The 11336-nt window shown below is 36.0% G+C and overlaps 1 protein-coding gene across 1 annotated transcript; it reads left to right on the forward strand.

The window, feature by feature from the left end:
• The first annotated feature begins 1013 nt into the window (after positions 1-1013).
• LOC135685239 (carboxypeptidase B) lies at positions 1014-11170 on the forward strand. The gene is made up of 9 exons (XM_065201109.2): positions 1014-1167; positions 2916-2991; positions 4642-4863; positions 5346-5447; positions 6911-7018; positions 7991-8195; positions 8475-8677; positions 9748-9832; positions 10854-11170. The coding sequence occupies exons 1-9, from the start codon at positions 1100-1102 to the stop codon at positions 11030-11032; spliced, it is 1248 nt and encodes a 415-aa protein (XP_065057181.2). The 5' UTR covers positions 1014-1099; the 3' UTR covers positions 11033-11170.
• Positions 11171-11336: the final 166 nt, after the last annotated feature.

Consider the following 11336-nt stretch of genomic DNA (forward strand, 5'->3'; position numbering starts at 1 on the left):
AGAATCCCTAAAATGATGCGAAATTTCTTCCAGCCCCATCAAACAATTAGTCACTTTTCTTTTTTAGTTGCAATACGTGATCTTTAGACAGTGAAAACCCGTCTCATTCATACCTTAGTCAATAAATATTTGAAGTTAAATAAATCTACCCCCTCCCCCCCCCCCTTCGTCGCTTGACAAGCTTTATAAGTCCCCTTAAAGATAAAGTCACCTTCATACGCAGTAAAATGTATATGAATTTCTTTTTTCCATCTGATATAGGAATGGCAGTTACTTCTATATCTTTGCTCTCGTAACACAATTCTTAATCTCATGACAGATGTTAGCTTAAATTGCAGAATAGAGCGAAATCGACTTCTGACACATTTCATTTTGCGTAAGTTTATGTACATCTCAGTTGTTTTATTTCAGATCACAGGACTGATCTCTTTGAATAGTTTTCCGCATCGAAAGAAAGTTGTGCTCAACGAACAGGTTGCTGATAGCGCTAAAAGTCAAATGAAATCAAAAACACTGTTTCAATGTGATTCAAAGCAAACTTTATAGCTTTTTTTGATCATTCAACTAAGAAAGTTAGTCTATCCACATGCTCAGTTCTCAAGCTTTTTCTGAATTCAACCTATTTTTAATCAACAGTCTGCGTTGATCAACATGCCCTCACAAAGTGCCAACCCATATGACAAGCAGGGTGATAGATAAAAAAGGATACCTTACTACAGCTTTGCACTTTCGTTTCAGGTAAGTGTCATTTGAAAACAGTTGCTTTTGCGAACCACATCTTCTTGAGAGAAGCATTCTTAAAGCATCTTGAGCTTTTTATTTGAACTTACAAGCTTGGCATAGGGAAAATAACCACATACGTTCGCACTTGTAGTTTTCCTAAGCAACTTTCGAGCGAAGAGGACAAAGATTTAACAAGCTGTGTTTTACTAGCTGTCTGAAAGCAAGATAATACCAACCATTTGTTAAGTATGCATAGAGATAATTTGTACAACTTTACATTGTTTGTTTATGCTGTTTTCGTTTGGTATATAGACTGTATTCAGATAAAAATTTGATTATTTTGAAGACTGACGCTTTTATTGCAGAAGTCTTCGTGATGTCTCCGCTTGTTGTGCTCGCCATTCTCCTTGGCTTAGCTATTGCTGATGATAAGCCTTATTCAGGGTAGGTATCAGCAAATGACTTTCCTGAACCTTTGAAACTACTTCGTTTGGCAATTAATTCGTGTGTTTCGATACAGTGCTCTAAAGTGTCACTTAATTATATGGGTAACATGCAACACAGCACAACGAAGAGTTAGGAGACATGATGGTAGCCGTAAGATTTTCTAGACATTGTTGCTTTTTGTATTTTAGGGACATCTGAATTAACAGCACTTTTTTCAATATTTTTATTTTGAAAAATCAATTATCATATCTTATTGTTGAGCAAAATCCTGAAATTCTTTCGGAATTCCATTTTCTTAAAAGAAAAGGCACCAACAAGTAGCTGCTAGCAAACATATTGGTTAAAAACTTTTAGTGTCTAATGCGGCAAGATTTAAGATGGAGCTCACAACACCAGGCAAAGATGAATCCTTTGAGAGAAATAAATATGTGACCTTTCTTATGCTAGATATGGATTGTGGGCATCGGTGAAGTGGTTTTCTAGCTTTCTTCGGGGATGGAAGGCAAAGGAAGAAAGCCTAAAATTGACTCTTTCTTCACTTTATTTGGACTTCCCACTCGTAGACTCTTGATATAGTGAAGAAAAGTCTCTGAACCAGCAAAATTAATCAATGAACCAGTGATTTTATTTACACTAAGGCAGTTTGTCTTGTTAGATTTGAAAGATGCTTCCCTGATTGATAGTGCTATTTCACATGGGCCGAGACTTTTAGAATCATTGCGATGTATATTGCAAGCAGAATATGAAGCCTGGAGTTTTCTTAACAAAGCTAAGTTAAGAAAAAGCTTTACAGTTAGAGCGACGTGTGCAGAAAATTCAGAAGAAGATTTTGAGGAACTTTGAAACGATTTAACTATGTTTAGTTGATCCGGTAATTTTTCTGTTAGTGTTATTTATAAGTTTTTTATGAATAGCGCTGTATATTTCTTATGGACGACAATTGTAATCAGTAAAATTGTAATATTTCGCTATTTCCTCGTGAAAACGAGGCTTCCCCTTCCCCTTGACAGTCCAAAATTCAATTTTGAGCATTGCACAATAAATATGCTTGATAAATTTTGAGATTTTGCCTATTTCTATTTGAACTGTTTTCTTATCGGTTACGTTCATATATGCATAAACGAGACTTCAAACTGGAAAAAGAGGCTGCTTGCCTCTAAAAACCCCCATTTAACATCGATTTTCGAAATCAGCTTTACAGGCCCATAAGCACTTGCTCCCATAAATTCTGCTCTCTGGCGACCATTCCCCACCAAATGATTGGAAAGACTAATGCGGGCTGATATCAAAAACCCTTTTCTTAATTGGAGTGTGATGAATATCAGAGGATAATGATTAATTTCCCAATGAATACCAGGTAATTGTCCAGTAGTTACCCCCACCCCATCCCCCCCATTTTATGACATCATGGCTTGTAAAAGCTGCTGTTTTGTATATTATTATAGACCGAACATTATTTGCGTTAGATTTGAGATTCTGAGAGGTCCAAACGACTTGTAAACCAATCATTTCATTTTTATTGCCTCCAACGTAACTATAACTAAATGCGGATATAATTTGCCCCTTGTTTTGGGAATTCATATATTCACCCCACTTATTCAGATTCCGCATAAAAATTTGGTATAGGAAAATTATGTGAGAATTTCTACCTGTCCTGGTGACATCTTTCTCGGTTAGAGCCTGTACTATATGAATTCTTTATGTACAGTTAACCATGTTTATTTAGACGTTTTGATCATTTTTAGGCATAAAGTCATTCGTGTGATACCGAAAAATGCTGGAGACATACAGTACCTGAAGGAATTTGGACAAGATGAAGAGGTAAATATCAGATGAAAAAAGCTTTTTGCAGGAAGTAACTGAATATTACAACGTTTCGAGTTGTACTCATCATCAAGTTAATAGGAATAGGAAGGGTGACGGATAGAATATTAGTAAAATTGAGTGATTGGATATGAAGAAAGCAAAAGTAATGAGATGTAGTGTACAAAAGTAAGTATAAGATGTGCAAAAAGGGCAAGGAAAATAGATATTTGAAAATTTAACATGTGATTAAAAACTTTGAAAGACAATAAATCTGTACTCTACGTCGAATTATTACGTCTTATAGATCGAAGAGTTCAAAATTTAGATTTGGCTCAGTTTTCAAGAGTTGGTTTTATTGTATATTCCAGCAAATTTTGTGTCCGTTTTAGAGTGGTTGGCTGAAATGAAGTTTGTAGAAACTTTGGTGTCTTTATCTTGCTCGCAGGAAACTTAAAATGAACTTATTTTCTTTTCAATACATCGGTAAGGGAGTCTCCAATACGGGCATTGAAACCAAAGTAGGTCGCCCAATGTATCAAGATTGAACCTGATGCAGTTGATGAAGTATATAAAACAGGCAGAGGAATGTGGTTCTTAAATGGAAAATATTGAAATTAAAATGGTTTGTGATTGAAGTTAAGGGGTTTGTATTGGGCAAGTGTGGCCTTTGGGTGCAGTTCGTAGAGCCTTTCTGTGTGGTACTTTGAACATGCATTTCACCACTCTTCTTCTCACATCTGTATGACATGTTGAATTGCTATCTGTGAGCAGGTGGAATATGCTGCGTAGGATATCTTCGAAGTCATTCATTCGTTTGCTTATATACATTTGCAAGTGTTTTGCTGGTTGGTGGCAGATGTAGAAACCTTAATATTGTAATTGCTGTTGGTGGAAAACACGGACATACTTTAAGTCTGAATTCAAAATCTTCTTATTGCGAGCAGAGGCGGTGTAGGAGGCACAATTGGGCATAAATTTTGCATTTGTTTTGCTGTGATGAAGCGTTACTGAAATAGCAGTAAGAGTTTGTTTCTTTGTAAAGCGTAGGTGGTAATTTGGTCGCAAGGTATAGAGAGTTCAATGAATGTCGAGGAAGGGAATGCTGTTTTCCTTAAAGCGCAGGTGGATTTGATATTTTTTTAGTTGGAGATGATAGGGAAAATCCACTGAGCCTGTAGCAAGGCTCCTTCAAGGGATGGGGGGGGGTGGGGGTTGGAAGAGATAGAATGAAGATCAAGCAAATGTTGAATGAGGACGGGGGCATAGTGTTCTAAAGTTTACAATATCTGGGGAAAAAGATAAGTTGTAGAACAGTGCTCGTGAATTTGACAAAGAATCTTGGAAGGGTTTCTTTGAATATTTATCAATAGATCTTATATACTCCTCTCTCGTGGAACTTATATACTCCACGTGTCTCGTGGAGCAACAACAATAAAAATAATAACAAAAACAAAATTATCAAATATATGTTTGTTAATATTTTCGAAAATGTTGAAATGCTTCATGTCTTGTACAGAAAAGTTAAAAAATTAAACAAATATTTTATCCCAGTGATTGACTTGCGTTCCGCTTGATAGAGGAGCGGCATTATGGGAATTTGTATTACGTAAGTGCTCATGGGAACATTTTTGCGATATCGTTGAATGTTTCTTTATTTTTTTTCAGGTTGATTTCTGGAGTGAACCAAGTGAGGCAGGTAGTCCTGTTGAAATCAATGTTGGCCGACAGCACTTTGTGAAGCTTTCAAAAGGCTTAAAACGCCGTGGAATGAAGTACGAGTTGTACATTGACGATGTCCAAAAGGCAATTGATAACGAGAATAAAGGAACCCAGCATTTATTCAGCTCAATTGGCTTTGATTATGCCAAATACAACACTCTGTCCAGCGTAAGTCTTTTGCCATTCAAGACTTCTTGTTGAATGAAGATTGAATTGGATTGATTTAACTGAATTGAATTGAACGGAACTGAACTAAGCTGAACTGAATTGATTTCAACTGAATTGGAATTGATTGAATTGAATAGAACTGAAATGAATAAAATGCAATCAAACCTGTGTTTAACGACTGCTTGGCATGACATAGAAAGCTTGGTAGCTATTGAAAACGTTACCATTTTGCAACAATTCTCGATTCTATTTTCTAAAGTTGATACATGAATACTATGTGATTAGATTCATTTAAAATTTTGATTCTGAATCTTTTTTCAATAACATTACTGACTCTCCTCACAGTTTACATAAGCTATTCATTCCTTGCAAAAATTTTAGAAACTACAATCATCGGTAAGACCTCACTGGTGTGACAAGCACATTTAAAGAAAGGGGATAGTTTCCTTTACCTATAACTGGCCTAGATTCTATCTTTGTAGATCAATGCAGAACTGAGCAACTTGGCTAATCAGTATTCGAACATTGTATCTAAGTTTGTTATTGGAACATCCTATCAGAAAAGAAGCATGTATGCCATGAAGGTAAGCGCGTGCTTCGAAAGTAAGCATATTTCTGTATTACTGCATGCCATACTATTCTTTTGGCATTTGGGTGTCATATTATAATTGTTACTCCACATTTCCTAATTCTTAAAGTAATAATATGAATATAATTAGTATTGTTGATAATAATGGTACTTATTACTCATGCTGCAGACGAAAATTTGCCAAAAGGACCCAAAGAGAAATAACCAAAAGAAGCACACAGTTCTATGCTGTGGTGAGGTTTTTTATTTGAAACCATAGAAAAGAGACAAGCACAGCTAGAGGAAAAAATTTAGAAAAAAACAGTGTAATGCCAACCTCAGCCAGTTTGAACTGGACGCTGTCAGACAATCTTAAACCGTTAAGGGATCCAGCTACTCTGGGTGCCAAAGCCACATAAATTTAAGCAATTGGACCTACAATCTGCAAAGAAATGGAAGACAGGAGCGAGAGCCGGAGGAGCCTCTATTTGAGAAGAAGGGTTAGCCCAGAGCCACTTTTCATTCTTCTCAGGAAGACGCTCTTCCACTTCCCACTTCTGTCTTCTATTTCTGTGCTCAAATTAATGTGGATTTGGTACCCAGGGTAGAATCCAGTTTGTTTTTTGAGTAGTGTGGCTAAATAAAAGGAGTACATGTCAATATAGATAAATCTACTGTTTTATAGATGTATATATAATGAGAATATATTTAAACAATATTTTGGTGGTAAAAAACTTGAAAATGGCTTTGAAAAAAGCAAACATTTTGAAAAAAGCATTCATACTTAAGCTTTTCGTCTGACACTCTTCAAAGTATAAAATGTCAAGACATGGATCGAAAACTCTACGCTAGGAAATATATATACCTAGTTGTGGATTGAAATGGAAGTTCGCTTCCACCTTAGGATTCCATTGGTAACATTTTTAATAGGTAAGCGGCACTGATTGGGCAACCTCAACAGTCAATATTTTTTGATTGGCTTATTTCGATCTAAAACTGGGTATATATATATATTTCCTATGTGAGAGCGCGATACAATCGGCGATACAATATTAATCTAATTCATGAATTGCAAAAAATACATTAAAGTACAAATTCAAGAAATACAGAAAATGTAAGGGCCCAAACTACTTGGGAAATTCTGTGATTTTGACTCTCACTACTGGGGAAGGCATTGGGCCTACCTGGGGAAGGCATTGGGCCTACCTGGGGAATTTCCCCCAGTAGTTACAATGTTGAAAAGTCAAATGAACTTGACAAATAATGCACAGCAGCTCTAGAGCAAGATTGGTATATTAATGACATCTATTTTTAATTTGGAGGCATATTGACAACAGGATGGTAAAAAATTGAGTGAAATGATTAATGATGTGACTTTAAAGGTCGTTAAAAATAATTAATCAATTTGATGAGAGAGAATCCATTTCATTGGAAAGAACAATGTTCTCTCTAAAAGAAATTAAAATTTTTGCTTTTTAGATCCAGTCACAGAAAATATCATCCAACAAGAAAGTGATTTTCATTGATTGTGGTATCCATGCAAGAGAATGGATCACTCCTGCCACATGCATGTACATGCTTAAACAGGTGAGAGCTCATTATGTTAAACTGATCCTCTTTCCATTGGATGAACTATAGATGGAATGTCGTTTTTCATTCTTCCTTATGTCTTATCAAACAATCGCGACAAGGAAGAAACTTTCCTTTCCTTTTCCTTTCAAAAATCGATAAAGACATCCTGCGTATCAGGTGATGGCATGTATTGGTAATTTAGATGCCAAAACTAGAGATCTCGAGAGCCATGGGCGCAACGGATGCTATCCCTTTATTGGGGTTTGGTATGAATCATACCCGAATTCTATTGCTTCATTAAGACATAAATGTCTGAATAGAACTTCTAATGCGACAAATTTTGTCTGATTAAGGGGGCTGCAGCCATCCAAGCCCTTATGTCTCCTACGCCTATGATATCAGCTTCTTGAAGCATCTTCTTTTTAGCTGATGTGCTTGTCTTTCCAGTCCATTCTATCGCATCATTGCATGCACTTTACAGAAAACCCACCAGACAACTAAGCCCACGTTACATTTCTACTGCAGTACTGAGTTTGGATTACATCCTTTCTCCAAAATGTGTTTGCGGTTCCCTTTAATACCTACCTGTTTTTAGAGTGCAACTGCTTGCCTTATGTTAGCATCCACATATGAAAAATAATTTTTTTTTAATGGACAAGCAAAGACGGTAACAGTACCAGCGGTAGTAACGAAAGCATTGGTCAGAGTGCCTGACCCTTGGGAAAATGTGTAGCTAGTCCATAGTTTTACACAAGTCTGTTTTTTGTAGAGTTTCATTGTTACGCTTGTACAAAAAGCGCTACTTTCTATTAGTAGATATTCTAAAATATAAGAAATTTAACAATTTTCATCAATTTTGGAACAGTTATTGGATCACTGAAGCAGGGCCTCGTTTGTTAGTTTTCACATTTTTTTCACCCATCTTCCTTGTGGTACCTTCATCTTCGGTGGTCATTGTGTTTACATGCATATCCCGTTTTTCTGCAGCTTTTGGAGAAGTACACAGCCGGGGATCGTGAAGTCATGCAATTAGTACAGAAATACGATTGGGTGATTCTGCCGGTCTTCAATGTCGATGGTTACGAGTACACGCACAATGGAAGAAGGCTGTGGAGGAAGACTATGTCAGACAATGCAGGATACAACTGTAAAGGGGCTGACCCAAACAGAAACTGGAATTACAGATGGGGAGGTAAGAGTTTGAGGGATATTATACGTGTTTCATTCAGAGAGGAAATATCATTGATGAGGTAATAAGTGAATTTTATTCAAGAGATGACTGGGCCAAGTTGTCTGCTGATATGATAGAAAACCTTAATTTTCAAATTTCTTTGCTCAGAGAATCGTAGGAAAAAATTGCATTTGATGGGGATCTGTCAACTGCATTCGACGGGGATCTGTCACTTTTGAATAAAGTTTTGACTATGCGGCTGCATCACGTTGATGCTTCTCTTGTTTCTCTTCTTTAAAGGCGTTGGAACATCTTCATATCCTTGCCAGGACACCTACCACGGCAAAAAACCTTTCTCCGAGGTTGAAGTAGCGAGTGTTGCCAGATATTTGTATGGCATACGTACAAAGCTCATCGCATACTACAATATCCATGCCTACAGCCAGCTCTGGATGACACCATGGTCATACACAACAACATATCCAAGAGATTATGCAGAAATTGTGAGTTTCTGAATCAGCCTGTCTTCTTTGATTTCAAAAGAGCCAAGCAGTCTTTTACATCGCGATTCAGAAGTCATAAATTACGTAAATGCATAATTTGCATAAATTGTAGATCAAAGTTTTTGCTCTCATTTTACATTCTTTATAAAGAATTAAAATTAACTATGATGCAGTGCTACAAGAAAATAGACCATCGGTTAAACATCTGTTGCTTGAATGTACATAAAAAAGCTGATGATTTACAAAATTTTGAAAATAATCAAGCATTTTAAAGCTATAGGTTATAGATCAGCGCATCCCCTTGACCAACAGCTGACAAACCATTTGTCCTTTTTTATGTGTTATACAATGTTTACATGTTTAATAGAATGGGTTTGATATATTGATAATGGGATGAAAAGGGAAAGAGACTTTTAGGGTGAAAATCTGTTCAATTTTGATGTACGTGAAAGCATATTAGTTGACAAAAGGAAAAGAGATTGGAAACATGGAGCTACATGAAGAATTTATAGGGCGAGCCAGCAAAGACTATCGAATTCTAAGTGAGAAGAAATAGTCAGGAATTGGTCAAACAAAGGATCCTAGGAATAGCAGATTTTCCAAAAATTGACGATGATATATCAAAAATTTGAAATTTTCGTCTATGTTATATTGACTCAAGATATTTATGTAATATTGACTCAAGAACTTGATGTACTTACTGTCATTAACTGTTTAATGTTATAATGGTTTTAGAGTTATTGTTTAATTGCCAGTTAAGGTTATCTGCTCATAGACTCAAAGTAAATTGTACTGCAGATTGCGGATCATTTTTTGATTTTGATGAGCTAGTCTTAAAAACATTAATTACTTGTTTGATCACCTTGCAAGATGTTTGAGCAGTCTTTCTCGACGCTTGCATTTGTGTTTGACCAGGTGATTACTTTGAAAGGATCCTAATATGATACTCGATATCACCATAGAAATGTTTCAGCAATGTTGATAAATTGGAGCTAATGTACTTATTGCTTTTCGATAACATATATTTTACGGTAATACATGTTTTCATTTGGATTGCTTTGTTTTCTTAGAAACGAGTTGCTGATATTGCCACACGAGCCTTGACTTCAGTCCATCAAACCTCTTACCGAGTTGGTCCTCCTTCAAGAGTCATCTGTAAGTGGTAATTGTACATTTGCTTAGAAAGCAGGCGAGCTTCACAAGCCGATATTGATACAACTCTAAAACATAATGAGCTGTTCTATGCTCAGCGAGCCTCGATGCGGAGAGGTGATGGTAATGAGTACGGAATTCTTAAGAAGATTTAAGAAGACTTTGAACAGTTCAGAAAGCAAAAAACCAATCAACCATAGAAAATTTTTATGGCGATTGGGCACGTTAAACCGAGACCAAGAGGCCGCCCAAAAGTATCTTGGCTCTCAAAAGTAAAGTCAAACCTACGGGACATCTATAAAATTGAATGGAAAGAAATATATGAACTAGCATAAGATGGACATGCCTGGTAAAAAAATTTCAGTTACAAACCATGTGTTACACTTACGAAAAATATGTTTCTCATAATAACGGTAATAATATTGGACACATTCAAAAGAACTAAAACTATGTTTTCTTTCAATTTGTTTTTTCAATTTCATAGATAATGTAGAATCACTTTGATGTGGACTTTACTTTCGCAAGTGCCTAACCTGTAGCACAGTTCATCTAAAACCATAACACTTGCTATAGAAACTATTGCCAAAGAAACTATCTCAACAAATAAGGCTCATTCTCCACTGCTATGTACCATGCTCCAGATTCATTCGAATATTTTGAAAGCAACACCTATACAAGTTTACGACTTGCAAAAACCTTAAAACTTGCAGCAAAAATTTCCCGGGTTGATATTGTAAAAAACTTCTATCTTTATTCTATGATACCAAAAGGAACAGTTAACCAAGTCATATCCTTATATAATAATAAATCGAATATTTTAACAGGATAACCTATCAGTACAATATGTACTGTTGTCATTAGGGTCCTGATGACAAACAAACAAACAAACTTAAATATTTCTTGAATTGATGCAATGTTGTGTTTTAAATTTTTACCTAAAAATTGCTTAGGTGTTATATCGTCCTCGATGTTATCATAACTATTTCCTGATAAAGATAAGTGATCTTATTATGTTTTTTAATAGATTCTGTTTCTGGTGGAAGTATTGACTGGACTTATGGTGTCCTTGGGGTGAAATACTCATACGCTCTGGAGTTAAGAGACAAAGGCCAGTACGGCTTCATTCTTCCAGCAAGTCAGATCATACCAACCGGAGAAGAAACTTTCAAAGCCATGCTTGCAGCAGCCAAGGAATACCAGTAACCGGAATACCAGTAACCGGAATACCAATAACCTGAATCAAACGACAACAACTTATTAACATGCTCAAATATTCCTAATCTGAATAAACTTCTGTTTGCAAAATAATAAAATTTGATAACGATAGAATTACACCCATGACTTGGTCTGTTGTTTGCTACTTTTCTTCTCTCTATTTAGGACTGCTTCGTGTCATAACTGTCGATGCCTTTTGAAATTTTTTTCTTTTCGATTTTCTCTCTTGTATTTCTGTCCAGCCTGTGAATATCTTAAAGTTTTATCTGTAGTGGAGGCTTTGCCAAAGTGA

The sequence above is a fragment of the Rhopilema esculentum genome, chromosome 15 (genome assembly GCF_057945365.1).
Source record: "Rhopilema esculentum isolate cy_ngs chromosome 15, ASM5794536v1, whole genome shotgun sequence".
NCBI lineage: Eukaryota > Metazoa > Cnidaria > Scyphozoa > Rhizostomeae > Rhizostomatidae > Rhopilema > Rhopilema esculentum.